The sequence below is a fragment of the Heteronotia binoei genome, chromosome 4 (assembly GCF_032191835.1).
Source record: "Heteronotia binoei isolate CCM8104 ecotype False Entrance Well chromosome 4, APGP_CSIRO_Hbin_v1, whole genome shotgun sequence".
Classification (NCBI taxonomy): Eukaryota; Metazoa; Chordata; class Lepidosauria; order Squamata; family Gekkonidae; genus Heteronotia; species Heteronotia binoei.
The window spans coordinates 100,637,354-100,656,126 of NC_083226.1; the positions used below are offsets into that span (position 1 = coordinate 100,637,354).

At 40.5% G+C, this 18,773-nt stretch overlaps 1 protein-coding gene across 2 annotated transcripts in view; it reads right to left on the bottom strand.

Annotated features, from left to right (window-relative positions):
• The window catches only part of COMMD10 (COMM domain containing 10), a 109,657-nt gene that overhangs the window by 75,038 nt on the left and 15,846 nt on the right, over window positions 1–18,773 (bottom strand). For both annotated transcript variants that reach the window (XM_060235564.1, XM_060235565.1), the window contains one exon: window positions 16,778–16,888. In XM_060235564.1, coding sequence (XP_060091547.1) covers window positions 16,778–16,888 — 111 coding nt within the window. The remainder of the gene's footprint in view (window positions 1–16,777; window positions 16,889–18,773) is intronic.

Consider the following 18,773-nt stretch of genomic DNA (forward strand, 5'->3'; position numbering starts at 1 on the left):
TTCATATTTCCAGCATATGTTCATGTAACAAAAGTAGTACATGTTCTCCCCAAACAAGATGAAACACAGTATGCACTTCTTACACTGAAGTGATATCCATCTTGGAGAAATGTGTGAAGCAGCCTTTATATCAAGGCCCTTTAAACTCCTCCTCTCCAAGCACAGAAAAGCACTCACATTAACAGCAGTAATATGAACCAGAAAGGCTTTAGAGGAGAAAACAAAGAAGTAGGAATGGTAAGTTTGAACATCTTGATCTTTTCACTGTCCTGCAATGCTATACAGCCAACCTTAATCAGAAGCCCCAAATCAGTGGTTCAGATTTGTTAAGACAGGAACGTTTCTACTTAACTGCATACTTTTAAATTCAACTGTTTGTCTACATTTCTCTTGTAGATAAGAACTGTGATTCTCCAGAGACAATTAACTCAAGGAGTTCTGTATTTCAGAACACATGCAGATACATTGGCCCAAGTTCCAAACACATTTAATTTGTGAGAAAGTCTCACTGAAGCCCAAAGCAGTTACACATATGTGTAAAACAGAATGAAACAGACTACAGAAATCAGAGAGTTGGCAATATTTGATGTATTTAATTTGCTTCCAAAACCTATTCAGCTATATGAATATATTAAATCATGCTGTACTGGATCAACTTAATCCTCTTTCACTTATAAATATACCTTGGAGAAAAACTTGCTGTTACTTAATACTTGTAAAATATGGATCAAAAATATGAGTGTACAAGAGTTTAACAATTGCAGTCATTTATCCTATTCAGGGTGGTGGTAATGCAACAGGCTCACTGCAGTGACAATATAATACAATTTTGATAGCTTCAGCTCATGCACTGTTCTATAGGATGTTTAATAAGTATAACTACCAGTTCACATGCGACCCAGATGTTTAAGCATCACACATGACAAGACCAAGCCTTATCTTTCACCACTCATCTAGGATCAATCTCCTTGCTATCAAGTGCTATTTTAAGCGTTCTGTTTGGAGTCTGAAGCAACACTGTGCTCCTGAGTAGCAGAATGAGAACCAGGGATACAAATGAAATCAGCTTCAGTGCAAGGAATCTGAAGGAGCAAACAGGAAGAAAGGCCACTGTGGATTTGAATAGAGTGAATAGAAGAGTGAGCTTAAGTATATATACTATAAATATATAAATGATATTGTAGAAGACAGCAACAAGATGGAAATTGGGTTTTGCTGCTACTGGACAAAATATTTATTATTATTATTATTTCTGTAACTAGCTTTATATCTTGTCACCTCTCTACTAATAATGTCCATCAGCTTTTCAGTAAAGCTTTACTTTTCTGAAGACTTGCATTTCATCTCTATCAATGCATTCTATACCATTAAAACATTTAAATTGAAGTTCAGGGGTGAGGGACAAACAATTTACATTGGAGAATGTCACCCACTTCAATAAAATACCCTAATTCATCAGTCTCAGTCATCCCTTCCTATTTTGCACGTTGTCCTTTATTTGTTATACATGCCGATTTGTAGCCTGCCCGCCACGAAACTCCAGAGTAACAGCACGAAGAAAATATAAAAACCTAATACAAACAGAAAGAGACAGCTCATAATACGCCTGATGTCTCATACTAAATTTATTGCTTATCCTGTTTTTCCATTTGAGGACTCAGTCCAAATAGTACCACATAATCAGAAAGCAGGAAATTACTTTTGGGATTAAAAAACAGGTGCCATATTCACAATTCCCTTTACTGGATCCCTCCTTTGCACATTTCTACATTGAAGCATTTAACACTTACCTATCCTCCCAGTATCAATTATTCCCCACCAGTTCTGGACCCCAGAACTATACCTTCACATTCTGCACCTCTAAATGTTAATTTCCTGCATAATCCTGAATAGGATTAGAGAAAAAAATGGTTTAACCATTTATTCCACAAAAGGAATAATAAAGTTCAAACATCTCTTGCCTAAGGAGTGAATCCAGAACTGAGAATTCAGGTTAGAGGGCTGCCACGGAAAGGCAGTTCATAAGAACATAAGAGAAGTCATGTTGAATCAGGCCAATGGCCCATCCAGTCTGTGTCACACAGTGTCACACACTCTGTGTCACACAGTGGCCAAAAAAATTATATATATATACACACATACACACATATATATACACACTGTGGCTAATAGCCAATGATGGACCTCTGCTCCATATTTTTATCTAACCCCCTCTTGAAGCTGTCTATGCTTGTAGCCGCCACCACCTCCTGTGGCAGTGAATTCCACATGTTAATCACCTTTTGGGTGAAGAAGTACCGTATTTTTCAGACCATAAGACGCACTCCCCCCCCCCAAAAAAAAGTGTGGGGGGGGGAAGTGTGTGTGTCTTATGGAGCGAAGGTACCTTCCTGGGGGGGGGGGCGATCCGCTGCCTCCGCCTCTGATCCCGGCGCTTCCCCCGCGCCTGCCTGCTTGGCTTCAGCTTCTTCCAGCAAGCGCTGGGATCGCTCCATGCTACTCCCACCGCAAACCCAGCGCTTCGCGAGCGCCGGCTGCGGAGGGGGCAGCATGCTTCCTCCGTGCCTGTCTGCCTGGCTCCAGCTCTGACGCTTACAGCAAGCTCCAGGATCGCTCCCTCCGCCCTCCGATCCCGGCGCTTGCTTTAAGCATCAGAGCTGGAGCCAGGCAGACAGGCACGGAGGAAGCACCCGCCCCCTCCGCAAACCCAGCACTTCGCGAGTGCCAGCTGTGGAGGGGACGGCTCCAGTGCCTGGGTATGGTACTTGCCTAAAGATAATTCAAGCATAGTTTTTATTGCTGATTTTTCTTTGTTTTAAAAGGTGTTTTATGCATTCATGTAATAAATTTAAAGTTCTAATAAGGAATAGTTTCTAGCAAGTTCATCCTAGTAATCACATTTTTTCCAACATTTCTAATTTGAGCATTCTGATAACAGAGGCAGCAAATAGTGGTTAAAGTGTTGGACGAGGATCTGAGAAGCTCCGGTTCATATTCCCACTCATGCCATGGAAGTTCACTGGGTGACCTTGGGCCAGTCACACCCTCTCAGCCTAACCTACCTCACAAGGTTGTTGTGAAGATAAAATGGAGCAGAAGACAACAATGTAAGCTGCTCTGGGTTTCCATTGGGGAGAAAGGCAAGGTATAAATAAAGTAAATAAATTAAAATTAAATTAAATAAATTAAATGATACCTTTGAAGATCTGAGTTCAAACAAAGAAATCTTTAGCCTTCATAAACCATTATTTCATTTTAAGAATATTTTTGTTGTGTCTAAGTATTTGCAAACACAAAACCAACAACTCAATATAATGCAACAACTTGCTTATCTGATAGTACAAAGACTGAATGGTTAAGAAAAATTTATGGGGTGTATGAAATGAACATACCTATGCTGTCATACCGCAACAGCAACCATATCCCACAATTCTTGGAGACAGGTTAGGTCTACCTCTTTGGAAAGCAAAAAAAATTTTCCAGCATCACAAAACCAACAGCAGCCTGCCTGGTTATGAAATATCCTTGCTAAATGCCAAAGTGATAAGCACCACTAATACAGCATCCTTACCACATTGTTGAAAAATGCAACATTAATTGAAAATGACAAAGCATATGCCATACAGGAGTATGGCAAACAGACCAGGTCTTGGCCTCTATAAAACCTATGATAAAATTAAAGTGATAAACACATTCGGTACTATTTTCAAGCTTACTCCGATTTCTGCTCATGCCCAATTTTTTTTCCTAAGCTATTTGTGCCATATCTCTTGAGAGGAAGCTCATTTATGAAAAAAGAGCAAATATGTCCTTTAATCCAATTTTTGCATCATCAGGGGTCAGTGATTAAGTTGCCCATAATTCAACAAGATAAATTTATGGAAGTTTCTTTACAACAGCACAATGTTCCAAACAGCTACATTTTTTTTTCGATCTAGCTGGGATTATGGTAAAAACTGAAACAGAATAAAACTGCTTTATAATTGCGAAACAGAGTTTTTGTCAAATTTCTATTTGAGAAACCACTGCAACTTCAGTGTAGTTTATAAAGACAACACAATATGCAATATCTAATTGGAATTAAGTTGTCATACATTTCCCTCAGATATTCCATTTCATGTAGCTTTGGTCTTTTTTTCTTTTTTGCTGTCAAGTCACAGCTGATTTATGGCAATCCCATGAGGTTTTCACAGCAAGAGAAATTCAGAAGTGGTTTGCTGGCCAACCCTGCTTAGCTTCCAAGATCTGACAAGATCAGGCAAGCTTGCAAAAACAGTCTTACTTCTTAAGAAAGATCAGGCTCTATAGCATCTTATATCACTGTGTCCTTTTCTAAATGCTTCCTCTTCCTTTTAACAGCAGTGAAGGACAGAGAAACGGGAAAGCATCAGCACTCTTCACAGCATTTCTTCCTTCCAATGACAAAGGAGTTTGTGTAGGTTGGCTCTGATCAGAGATCTCTAAAATACCAGCACAGGACACAACTTCAGAATGTGTGAGGTCAAGTACCCCTCCGTAATTTTGTCATTTTGAATTCTATGCCCTGCGGGGGGGGGGGGGGGGGGGACAGCAGCAGTTTAAACAAAGAAATAACTGAGCAGCAGCAAAAGTAAGCTGTTTGCGTAGGAAGATTTCTCAGCCCTCTGACTGCAAGGCCTTGACAGGCAACTGCAGAAAAGCTAGAACAGGATTCTCACAATACTGCAAAATAACACACCAGAGTTGCTTCTACATATATAACCATAACAAGACACAGAGCCTATTCTATGGCTTTTCTCCCTTCTATTTTATTGCTTTTAGCAAGAGGCTGAAAGGCTAAAGAAAGGCCATTCCAAAAATATATTTCATTCAAAAACACATTATATTTTGTTAGCAGTTTTCCGCAGACATCCTTTTAACAAGACTTGTTCCAAGGATGCTGATTAGTTTATGCTAGCAACATTATCTCTAGTGCAATAAAGTATGCCATCTATACCTGTGGTTGCAGCAAACCTTCCAATGGTTACCACTGCTGCAAGTGTGACAAAGCTGAGCGCAGAAGAGCTGCAAGTAGCAAAAGGTATGCATTTTCATCCTGTCCCTACTCTATGGGGCTCAGGACTCCTTGTTTGCAGCACACTGCACAGTGAGATCAATGCAAACAGCTGGCCACACAACTGATTGAGGTGATGACCTGTACTTTAACCTACCTGAAGCATGACTGCAATTGTTGTTGCAGTATTGCTAGTGCCACCTGTTCAATGTTAAATCCATAATGTGCATAACCCCTGACAATACATATTGTATTTTTTAGCACTCAAACAAGATGTATTTTAGGGACATGAAGCTTAACGTGTATTACCATAACGTATTAATCTCTCAATAGTCCACATAATTTTTTACATTTTTATCCTACCATTAGTCAAAGCAGCTCTAGGTGTCACACACATATGTGCTTTTATTTCATCAAAACAACCAGGTAAGACAGATGGGTGAGGTTCAGAGGGAAAGATGGACTAGGGCAGTTTGTTTCATAGTTGAGGTCTCCCTGGTTCCAAACCAACACTGACTGCACTGCAAGTATCACTGACTGCAGCACAGTATGGAACATCAAAAAAAAAATCACTGTTTCACTGGAAACAACTAAAAGACCTGAATAATGATTTTGTACAGCAGTTCATAACATGGAACTGCTTCTAAAGAATTTTAAAGCTTTTGCATTCAATCTACCAGTAAATTCTCTTGTACAAACCCCCCAGTAATTAATAGGAGCTCTTGCTTTACTATGCTGTCTCACACAAAACTCAGTGGGCTTTCACAGAGATTAACTTAGAGAACAAGGCATGATCCAGCCACTACTACTACTTCTTCTAGTCTGGAAACTCATATAATTGAAAATGATGCCACCAAACTCATACACGTGTCCCATTAACAGTAACTGTTGATATGCAAGATTAATTGTGGTATTCCAACAAAGGGTCCACATGTTTGGCCAAGAATTACTAGCCAGCTATTATTTGAGGCTGCCACCAACCCCTCTTCTGAGCACTACAGTTTACATGGTTTGGAAAGATTTCAGTTCATTCATTTTTGCTGTGGATTTATTTATTTATTTTTAAGAATTTATATCCCGCCGTTCCCACAAGTGGCTCAGGGCGGCTTCCAACAATTGATCAGACATAAAAATGAAACAATATTTAAACATGTAAACAATTAAACATTTAAAACAGATGAAACCTTAAAACTTATTAAATATTCCAAATATATATAAGAAAAAATCTGGCAAACTACATTGAGTTCTCATCTTAGCTAGGTGTAAGCTAGCCGGAAGAGGGTCATCTTACAGGCCCTGCAGAACTGAACAAGGTCCCGCAGGGCCCTCACCTCCTCTGGCAGCTGATTCCACCATGTAGGGGCCATAACAGAGAAGGCCCTTTCCCTGGTGGATTTCAAGCGGGCTTCTTTTGGCCCAGGGATAGTAAGGAGATTTTGTGTTCCCGACCTCAGTACTCTCTGGGGAACATGTGGGGAAAGACAGTCCTTCAGGTAGACAGGTCCCAGGTCATATAGGGCTTTAAAGGTAATAACCAGCACCTTGTACCGGACTCGGTATATCACTAGAAGCCAGTGCAGGGTCCGAAGACCCGGCCGAATGTGTCCCCACTTTGGGAGACCCAGTAACAGCCAGGCCGCGGCATTCTGCACCAGCTGTAATTTCCAAGTTCGGGACAGGGGCAGCCCCATGTAGAGGGCATTACAGTAGTCCAACCTCGAGGTGACCGTAGCATGGATCACTGTTGCTAGGTCGTCGCGCTCCAGGAAGGGGGCCAACTGCCTTGCCCGCCTAAGGTGAAAAAATGCGGACTTGGCAGCAGCTGCTATCTGAGCCTCCATCTTTAAGGAAGGCTCCAATAGCACCCCCAAGCTCCTGACCCTGTCCACCGCTGTCAGCGGCGCACCGTCAAAAACTGGTAGGGGGATTCCCCCTCCCGGGCCACGGCGACCCAGGCAAAGGACCTCTGTCTTCACAGGATTAAGCTTCAGCCCGCTCAGTCTGAGCCACTCAGCCACGGCATATAATGCCCGATCTAGATTTTCCGGGGCGCAGACCGGCTGGCCATCCATCAGTAGATAGAGCTGGGTGTCATCAGCGTACTGGTGACACCCTAGCCCATACCTTCGGGCAATCTGGGCAAGAGGCCGCATATAGATGTTAAATAACATCGGGGAGAGAACCGCCCCTTGGGGCAAACCACAATCGAGTGTGCACCTATGGGATAGTTCCCCCCCAACTGCGACTCTTTGTCCCCGACCTTCCAGGAAAGAGGAAAGCCACTGTAAGGCCAACCCCTGAATCCCCGCGTCGGCGAGGCGACACTTCAGTAGCCGATGGTCGACCGTGTCGAACGCAGCCGACAGGTCTAACAGCATCAGCACCGCTGAGCCACCCCGATCCAGATGCCGTTGAAGGTCATCCACTAGGGCAACCAACACCGTCTCCGTCCCATGTCCCGGGCGAAAGCCAGACTGAAATGGGTCAAGGACGGAAGCATCCTCCAGGAAAGTCTGTAGCTGCATCGCCACTGCCCTCTCAATAAATTTGCCCAAAAAGGGCAGACTTGAGACCGGCCGATAGTGTGCCAATTGGGCCGGATCTAAAGATGGTTTTTTTAAGAGGGGACGGACCACAGCCTCTTTGAGCGGCGTTGGAAAATGCCCTTCTGTCAGGGATCTATTTATGATATCCGTACAGGATATCTAAGATCCCCCTGGCAAGATTTAATAAGCCAAGAAGGGCATGGGTCCAATTTACAAGTTGTTGGGCAATTTACAAGTTGTTGGATTGTGGAAGATTCACACTAAATGAGTCTCTTCTTAACAGTGCATGTTATGTGTTTACTTTTTTATCTTCTTAAAATTTACAGAAGCCCTTCTCTCACCCACCTACCCTGAGTCCTTTACGGTTTGCCAAAAACTCATGGTGCTGGGTATGTGAGGGGCTGGGAAAAGGCAGAAGTGAGCAGACTTTATGATCCCAGCTTCTAACTTATGATACACTTTCAAGGGAATGCAATCTTAACCACCCCTTTATGCTTAGAAAAGACTTTCTGAACATCCAACATGGAGCTATAAGGTTTTCTTCCTTTTAAATCACAGTTAAAACCAACTCTTCCATGATAAATTAACTATTAATGAAGCTCCCAATGTCGTAAGACTTAAAAGAGAAATATTCAGGGCCAAATATTTTATTAAAATCATACAGCAGCCACTATTTCTTATACCTACTGTCTCTATGCCCTCTACTTATTCTTTCTGCCACTTAGGTTATGACTGACACAGACATCTAATTTCGGTTTGAGAGGGCAAGACTCATAGCCAGGCTGGTCTCATGAATGTAGTCAAGAATGAATTACTAAAATCTGACTGGTTTAAGAGACTTTTGCTCATCAAATGAGAGCCAGTTTGGTGCAGTGGTTAAGTGCGTGGACTTATCTGGGAGAACCGAGTTTGATTCCTCACTCCTTCACTTGAATATGCTGGAATGGCCTTGGGTCAGCCACAGCTCTCGTAGGAGTTGTCCTTGAAAAGGGAGAGCTCTCTCAGTCTCACCCACCTCACAGGGTGTCTATTGTGAGGGAGGAAGATAAAGGAGATTGTGAGTCACTCTGAGATTTGGAGTAGAGGGCAGGATATAAATCCAGTATCCTCCTCCTCCTCCTCCTTCAACAAAGGCTGACCCCATACTCCACCAAGGGTGCCTCTGATGCATGGTCAAAGCAGCAAAAGAATATTTCACATCATGACAATCAGATTAGCTAACATTTTTGTCAATGGTGAGTATGAATATGACATCTGCACTCTTGTCATTCCCAGGGAAAGATTCCATCTTCACACGGACACATATTTCCAGCACGACAAGGAGCTATGCAATCCTGAAAACAGAAAATCAACCAAGAATACTGTGACTCCAACACAGCAGGGCCAGGGAGAGGAAGTACGGTTTTCAGGATAAACACAACCCACCTTGCTAAGCTGTTGCCGATTTCAGAGTAATTTCCATTTACTTTCATTTATATTTATTTTTAGTTTTGCAAACTACAATTCAGTACATAAGATCTTTAATCCCATTCTCTTATATAATTATGGTAGGAAAGTAAAGGAAATTGTGAGTGCACCAATAATTTGCCACACTGTGCCAGACTATTTGGCACCCAGAATCTTAGTTATCAGGCTCTGCTGACAGAGGATGTTTGAAGAAATGGGCTAATACAAAGTTCTTATCTACTCATGCCATTCTGTTCCCTTTTTAGTCCACAGACAATGTTGTCCTCATCAATCACTAAGAAAAACTGTAGTTGGTCTACAGTGAATCATTTAACCATGGTTTGGCCCCTGACATTGCTAGCATCAAGTCAAATTACATAGGCTGTACCACACTATAAGTAACATTTGGCATGGACTGGTACTTTTGAGGGCCTGTCCTAACCCCCGCCCAAGCTTTTTACTTCATTCAAGGTGTGAGAAGAAAATTAAAACGTGAATGTAATACTATGGAACAAGCAGTATGACTCTGCCACATAAGAAACTGGTAAGTTAACATTTCATTATTCAAATTAGAAGAATGAATTTTAAAGTACTATACTATATAGAAAAAAAAACACTGATTTCTTGGGATAAATGTGGAATAAGGTTTTTATTCGTTTGACCAAATGAAGATATGTAGCATTTGCAATGAAGTTTAAGAATGTACCAATTTAGTTATTAAAAGTGGCAGAATTAAGCCATAATAAGAGTTCTGCAATTTATTAGAAAAGAACTGAAGATTTTGACGTTGTCAAGAAGCGCTGGCGATCTAACACTGTCAGAATGACTGGTTCAAAAAACCTCAATTTCCCACCAGAAAACACTTAAGAGACAAGCAAGTGAAAGGATTCATGAATTCTCTAAAAATCCATAATGCATGAAAGTATGACTTGTCTGCCTTTCATGAAGTGAAAGAAAGCAAATTTTCCAGCTAGGAGAAGAAAAAAACACAGATATAGAAGATTGTTAGAAATTTTTGTTTGTTTGTTTGCTACATATTCTTAGCCTAGCAAAACACAACCTCAAGGTTATGATGACAAAATTACTAATATTTGCAACAGTATTACAATACATAAAGAGAACAAGTCCCTAGATAACAATATCATGAAGTATTAATAACTTGAATCCAAACTCTTGCTCTGAGGAGCCTCAAGCAATAGAAGAAAGAGAGGCTTGGCTCAGTAGTTCTGCTCTGAGATTGAGAGAGCCTGGCAAAGCAAGCTCTCCTTCCCCCCTTTCTTCTCCAAGGGAGAAGCCTCAGCCAATGGAGAAAATAGAGACTTTACTCCATAGCTCCTATGTGATTGAGCAAGCCTGGCAAAGCAAGCTGTGATGCAGAAGGAAGCAAGAGAGAGGGCGAAAGAAGCAGATGACAGCCAGTTGCTCGAGGGCCTGATCTGGTCTAAGGAGACTGTCATCAAGTATGGGGAAGCTAGCAAGTTGAACTCTTCAGAAAGGTAAGATAGGATCTTGTAGACAAGTCTGTAAACTACCTCTATAGTTCTGGGAAGTTAATTAAAATCAAGTACCAAGTTTTAAAAAGAAAACTGAACATAAGTGATATGTTCCTATATTAAATTATACACTAAAAATCTGCCCAATTTAACAACAAAAAATGACTAGAAAACAAGCTAATGGAATTTTATCATCCTTCTATGAACCATTTTAAAGAAATTTCATTAACATTTTAATATAACGTGACATTAGTTAAATTAAATATTGCTAATGTATTCACATCATTTATACTTCATCTTTTTCCCAATGGGAACCCAGGGGAAGGTCTTGCTTTTGGAAACCCTCCAGCATTCCCTTTTTTGAGGTCAGCTCTGAAGCCTCATTGGGAGAAGTTAACTTCACCCTAGGTCTCTCCTCTTCAGCCTGAGCCCTTCCAGAAGATGCTAGAGAAGGCTCTGGAAAAATCCTCCATGGTAAGAGCTGAAGCTTCCTTTTAAATGCAAGGCTGCACTCTATTCACAAGAGGCTTGGATCTTCCACACTCTGAAGACAGAGGGAATGTGCTACTAGCTCTCAACAAACTTTTCCCCTCAGTTCTTCCCACCCCCTGTTCCACTGGTGGACAGGCTACCAGGGCAATATATTCCTGCTGGGGAGCTGCACCATGCTGAGAGCTACCACTTCAAGGTTAACATCCAGATACTCCTGAACCGTGGCACTACCACTAGGCAGGGCCCCCATCACTGAACTCACAGGGTTCCCTATTATACCCACTCAGGCCAGTGAGTACAGGGAAGTGTCCCTCATAGGCTTCCCAAACCTCCCGCTCTGGCGGGAGACTTCTGGGTTCGCAGCCTCATCTCCCACTCTTCAAAACTCTGGAAGTGGGGGTGGGGGTGGAGGGGGGGGGAGAACATACCTTTAGGCTTCATGTTGTAGAGCTCCTGAGCCGTTTGCAAAATGTCTGCCCCTTTAAGGCTGGGCAGGAAGTAGGAAGCAGAAAGAGCTTCTGAGAACGGCCCCTCCCTTTCTTTGCTTTCGTTTTCACAGGAAGTAGAGTTGTCCGGAGGAAGATCTGGTAAGTGTGTGTGTGTGTGAGAGGGAGGGGGCAGGGGATTCCCTAGTTTGGAGGCCCTCTCCCCCCTTTAGAAAGCGTGGGCGGGGGAGGGAAATGTCTACTAGGCACTCTATTATTCCCTATGGAGAATGATTCCCATAGGGAATAATAGGAAATTGATCTGTGGGTATTGGGGGCTCTGGGGGGGGCTATTTTTTGAGGTAGAGGCACCAAATTTTTAGTATAGCATCTAGTGCCTCTCCCCAAAATACCCCCCAAGTTTCAAAACGATTGGTCCAGAGGGTCCAATTCTATGAGCCCCAAAATATGGTGCCCCTATCCTTAATTATTTCCTATGGAAGAAAGGCATTTTAAAAGGTGTGCTGTCTCTTTAAATGTGATGGCAAGAACTCCCTTGGAGTTCAATTATGCTTGTCACATCCTTGTTCTTGGCTCCACCCCCAATGTCTCCTGGCTCCACCCCCAAAGTCCCCAGATTTTTCTTTAATTGGACTTGGCAACCCTAGTCCCTCACGCCCAATAACAGTTTATATCATTCTCTCCTCCATTTTACCATCACAATAACTCTGCAAGGTAGAATAGGCTAAGTGTGTGGCAGGCCCAAGATCATCCCAGCAAGCTTCCATGGCAGAATGGGTCATTCCCAGGTCTAGTATGATACCTTATCCCACTACACATCAGTGACCTTAATCAGCTCTCATACTACACTGCAGTGTGAAACTCTACACCTATCATTTCTTTGCTGCTACAAAACCAACATTCAAATGAAAGAATTTGTGTGAGAGTATCCTACAAGTGAAATGAATGCAACTTGAACATGATGGATTTAATCTTCTATCAGGTCTCTCTGGGTACAGTAGTTAAGAGCTAATTGACCATGGAAGACTGACTGTAGTACATTGCTAAATTATAATCTGAACAGGCAATATCCAAGAGTTACCGGCTTGGATCTAGTGCTGGTTCCACTGAAGGAAATCAGCAAAGTAGGACTTCCCCACTTCCTCCTCCTGCTGCAATCCAAAACATCCACCCCAAATGTCACTCATGTGGAATAGGGGACCCTCTGGAACAGCATGAGGAGGATTCAGAGGTCTTCAGCAAAAATTGTTTTCACAAGTTCACAAAAACCTTCTGCCGGATTCTATTTCTGACAGTTTTATGTTCTCAAGCTGAAGAGAATTTTTAAATAAAAATGGTAGAGAGATTAACAAAATCGTTCAGAGGATGAAGGTTCTGTTTGGCTACATTATACATGTGGAGATAAAATATAGCAAAGTTCGGCTGCTCAAAATACAGAAACTTAGAAACAAGAAGCTTTGAACCCAGAAAGTTATTGAGAAAGGAAGCAATTCCTTACATGAATGGCTAGGAGTCAAGAGAACGAGGTTTATTTCCCCCCCCCCCAAAAAAAAATGCAAAGCACAACACCCAAGATTCAGATTCTTTCATGCTATAAAATATGATGCTGCACCCTACATTAGTAGTCTGTTCCTAGTAGCCTACTGCATGAGTAAAGCATAGCAGCATACTCTCTTTTCTAGATAGAGGCTACCTTAATATCAGTAGGTATTGAAAATTAACCCTTTAATTACTTCATTAGCAAACTGCCACTGTAACAGCTAATTGTTCCCACAAGAGATAATACCTGGCAGTTCCTACATTAAGTCTAATACAATACTGTTTCAAAGGTCTATTTACACTAAATTCATGTCATTTTAGTGTGTAACAAAATTCTGTGCAGCTGGGAAACTGTTAAACAGTAATATTTTTAACAGCAAAAACATTAGGCAAAAAAAAGCTAAAAGAAGATTTAAATGTAATACTTAAATGTTTATATTACACAGCCCTAACTTATCTCCAATTTGAAATTCTTCTCACAAATAAAGCACCATTTGCAACCAGAATGCAATCCAATTTACTATAAGATAAATTATCCCTTGTTGTCAAGGCGATTTCATGGTAGCATCCTGGGGAAAGACAGATTAAACATAATCCAAAGAAATGGGAGGGGTATTTATTTTATAATATTTATTTCTATCAGAAAAGATCTGAAATGAATTTACCAAAATTTCTCTCAGTTCATCAGCTCACAATCAGATAGCTACATTTCCTCCAGTTAAAACACTTTAATTTTGAATGCACATATCCAGTTGACACATGAGGCCAACTTAAAATCTAGCATAACAACTGAACAGTTGCAATACAAGAGCATTAATCTTAACCAGTTAGTTTGTTCAGTACAATTCATTTGTTTCATTATATCCCCTTCATTTCATAGTTATAGATCAATACTGGTCAAGCATTTCGATTTTCCAACAAAACATATTTTTAACACTTAATTTTTCAAGTAATGGATCAGACAATAGCAATTCATTACGCAAAGTTAGGACTACTGTTTCCATCCTCAACCACTCCAGGGCAAACTTAAAGCCAGTATAGACAATTAATTCTTCTACAGGAATCAGTATTTTTCTCAGCGAAGGCCAAACCAGAAGAAACCTAAGAGTACTGTGAATAGACCTCCCAACATTTTTTTTCTAAAAACATACAGATACATAGATGGTGGAGGAGGGAGTTTATTTCAGTTGAGAAAATAGTGAGAGGGGATTAATTCTTTCCACTCTCATATCATTTCTTTCCCCCCACCCCCACTCTTATATCATTTCAATGACCTAAATTGGTTCTACAGAGCTGCTATTTGTCTCACTATGGCCAGCATACAGGCATCAGTATAGAAACCTGCACTTTCCCCCTCAATGAGTTTCCTGTGCTATGAAACAAAATTTACCACATGTCAGAAAGACATCAGAAGGTAGACATCCATGTTCCGTATGCCTAGGAAAGGTATCAGTGGCCCCAAAATTGGTGGGATCTCCCTATGGAGAAATGGACCACAGGGAAAACAACTGGGAAGAAGGCAGAGAAGAGAAGGTCCTTGAATTTCTGATATACTGACACTTAACAACATTACCCTTTCACTCTGCTTCCATTTTTGAATATTTCAAATATATTTCAAATTTATTTCAAATATATTTCAAATATAGCAAGCAAAAACCTCCACACAAAATCCCAGAATCTGCACCTCAGTTCTCAGCACTTAGTTCTATGACTATAATCCAAAAGAGGACCCCAAAAAACACAGCACAACAAAAGCAATTAGCTTTGCAAAATTCCCACTGCCAAAGAAACAATCTGCTCTTCAAACTAAACAACTGCTTATCTTTTTTGTAATAGGAAACATTGTGGCAAACACAGTTCACAAAACTCCAAGCTGCACACAAGGCTCTCCTTTATGATCTTCTTTATTTACATCCTGGAATAAGATTAAAATGGAAATATATTCCCAGTTTGTATATTTTGACTACTAAGGCTTTTTTTCAGGTGTCTAAGCTAAAAAGGCCTCTTAGTTTTGCAGTCTGCTGGGGTTCCTTAAATTAGCATAAGTTCTCTTTACAAATATATCTCTCACAAGAAAATTTAGAACATTTAATGTTTTATCAAACTCTGGTTTGTGAACAAAAATGAATTAGGGAACACAAACTAGTACAAAACTATTTCTGTGATTAAAGTCATTAACATATACTCAGGATCAGTTTCATTTGTATACTGATTTTTAAAAAAATGAGCAGATAAAGTTCTGTTTCACCTACTGTTGTATGCAGATTAGAAAGGTAAACACAGGTTCTTTCAACATGTTTCACAATTGATTCAATAATGTTATGAGAAAAAAAATTAAACAGAAATGCAGATACTTGAAAGAGCTCTACTGCCCCCTGGTGAGCCAATGCAAACATACACATTTAGGTCAATGTTTAAATATTCAGACACTGTACCCTAAAGCCCTATTTCTCAAATTGATGCTTTCCCATACAACAACAAATATAGTCCCACAGCTAAAACAGAGGAAGATAAAATAATATGGGGAAGCTAAAACAGAGGAAGATAAAATAATATGGGGAAGCCAGATTAGAAGAAAAAGTTGGAAGGGAGGAAATACCTGGATCAAGTTTACATAGGCTTCTCAAAAGAAATAAGTTTGTTTATAAGGCATATACTTTTATAAAAATATCTGTATGATCCAATTTTGTTTCAGTAGGTTTTGTTAAAAGTCAAGCTATAGTTTATATATGTTACTCATTAGTATTTGCATACAACTGAAATACAGTTTTCAAAATCAGGACTCAATGCACTGGCAAAGAAAGGACTACACAATGTAAAGATTTTTGAACAACTTGTTCACACATTTTAAAAACTAGCTGAAAATATTAAATAGCAAGTTATCGTCTGCGTAACTGGAGTCAAATGAGAAGCAAACAAAACTGAAGTATTTGAGCTAGCATTCAACCATCAGAGTGGAACTGGTGCAGGGTAAACATATATGGCTTTTTGAACTGTAGGTAACTGTCTTCTGGGAAGAATGGGGTAGAAAGTAACTGGACTACCTAAAACCTAAGCTTAGTAAGCAGATTGTTTATTTACTGTGGATGCTGTGAGAGCAAAACACAAAAACTAATAAAGACCCAACTAATAAAGACCCAGCTGTGTACATGGTTGCATGCAGACAGTTCCACTAGATCGCTGCTACAATTACAGTCACTGACAAATCTGAAGGTGTGCCCATATGATGATGATGATGATATTGGATTTATATCCCGCCCTCCACTCCGAAGAGTCTCAGAGCGGCTCACAATCTCCTTTACCTTCCTCCCCCACAACAGACACCCTGTGAGGTGGGTGGGGCTGGAGAGGGCTCTCACAGCAGCTGCCCTTTCAAGGACAACCTCTGCCAGAGCTATGGCTGACCCAAGGCCATGCTAGCAGGTGCAAGTGGAGGAGTGGGGAATCAAACCCGGTTCTCCCAGATAAGAGTCTGCACACTTAACCACTACACCAAACTGGCTCTCCTAGCAATAATTAAACAAACCTCATATTTCAGGGCTCTGGATCACCTTCCGTGTTTACGAGAGGAAGATGGATGCTGAATTATAATAATTTCACACAAAAATGGGAAACAGATTCCACTTACAGTACAATTTCCATCCAATTTCCGAATGCAACACTACTATGTTCTATAAATGAATAAGCCATTTATTGTATATTTTTGGAACCTGAGAACCAGACAAGCCTGATCATCTACAGCAAAGAGAATTAAGTAAAGGACATGCGAGAAAACCTTCTTACCTTTAAATCTTGATTGATCACTCCAAGTTCTAATACAGCTTGAGGAGACTTTTGTTTCGCTTGGGTAGATTGAGCCATCTGAAGGTTAAGCTGCCATCCAACTGTCTCAAGCTATAATATACAAATGTATATTACAGTAAGGTGTACCAACCAAAAGGTACCAATAAGACAATACATTATTTCAGTTATGATGACTACTTAGTGAATGGAGTCAGTAAAGGGCAGCCTGGTGACTGTGAAAGAAATGGCAGTTTTGACAATTTTTTGTCATTCTTACTTCTCTGAACAGCTTCCTGTGCTTGAGAAATCATTTTGTGAAAATCTTGAACAAGCTGATCTACACTCCCTAAATGTGTTCAATCATGCCTGACAACAGCACCACAAAAATAAATTTATAGAGTCCTGAATTGTTAGATAGTTTTGTTAGCTAGAGTAACAGTGTAATATCAAAGAGCTGCTCCTCCTTGAACTGATTAAAGTTCAAGCTCAAAAGCAAAACTGCAAAGTCTACACAAAGATGTAAATAGCTTTCCTCCAGTGGTACTTCCATTTTTAGGAGGGCATCACAAAACTGCTATTATTGCAATGTTTGCAGAAAACAGAACTTCCTAGGGTTTTCTGCAAGTGGGGCTGAACTGTTCATATCTGCCAATATATCCTTCATTTTATTATTGTAAAGTTTCAGGTGTTGGTATGCAGAAGTGAATGAAACCCTATTTCCAATAGGATATTATCAATCCTGTAGACAGGAATTGCCAAAGATACCAAGATCTACTGTACCAATGGCATCCCTCCTTCACATAATCAGAGATACCACTGGCTCAGCGTATCTGGGTCCTTTCTGTGCACTACAATTTGTATCGTGACAAATTATGTGAGCTAGACTCACATAGACTGGAATCCTCCCACAAGCTGCATGCATACAAGTACAGTTAAACTAAAATGGGAACAAACTCAGCATCTTGCTTGGTTCACTTGTGTGCTTCACTTCCTCCTTTTCTCCCATCACGCACAGACTGCAAGAAAGGAAGATGCATACAAATGCAGATGCATAGGATAACCACAGGTAGCAAGGACACACTAAACCTAGTTAACCTGTGTATGTAGCAGGTAGCTGGAGTTAATTTCAAACTTGAGTTCCTTTGCTGCACTTTATAAGAGAACAAGGAGGGAGGCACACAGTCAAGCTCAGCAACAACCCATGCATATTTTAACTTAACTCGTAGTCAAGTTTGCCATCTGAATGCAACCTCTCCCATCTGACAAGCCCATTGGGTCCTAACAGCCACACAGTTCTATTTATTTAAAAGTTGACTTATTTATAAACATTTTATTGTATATGTCACTTTTCTTTGAATGTGTGACTTCCCCTGGGAAAATCAAACAGGAACACCATATGGTAAACCCATTTAAACACTATACATCAAGATATATTTAAAGCCTCAAGCAGGGGGGGGATTGTTCTCAAAAGTTTTGAGGCAGAATGAATAAATATGTATTTTAATACTAAATATACAGTTTCAGGGAATTCATCTATCAGTCATCTATTAGGCAAGGAATCCTTTGACCTACTAGCATTACAACCTCTGTTTAAAAGTACATCTGCTTTCTATACAGACAGGGACACCATGGACAGAATGGTCATCTGAGGACAGGAACTCACTTGCAGGAACAGCTTCCTGTCATCATCTGCTATCTGGATTCCTGTTATTTCAAGTGGGTTTATATTTCAAATACAGAATCACCATTGGAACAGACATTGTGTAGTAACTGAGTGTATTACATGCTGGGACAAACATCTGTTAACACAGTGTCCTAAGCTTACAAAAACATCCTTTAAGACACAGCCAGATCAATGATAACTAGCTCTTCAAACAAGCCTCCACAAAACCTTTTCCTCTTTACAGAACAAAACAATTCCAACCAACACAAAACTAATTTTTTTCTTACACGTGGCACAAGCATTTCACTTCTGCTCAGCTGGCAGTCATTTTGG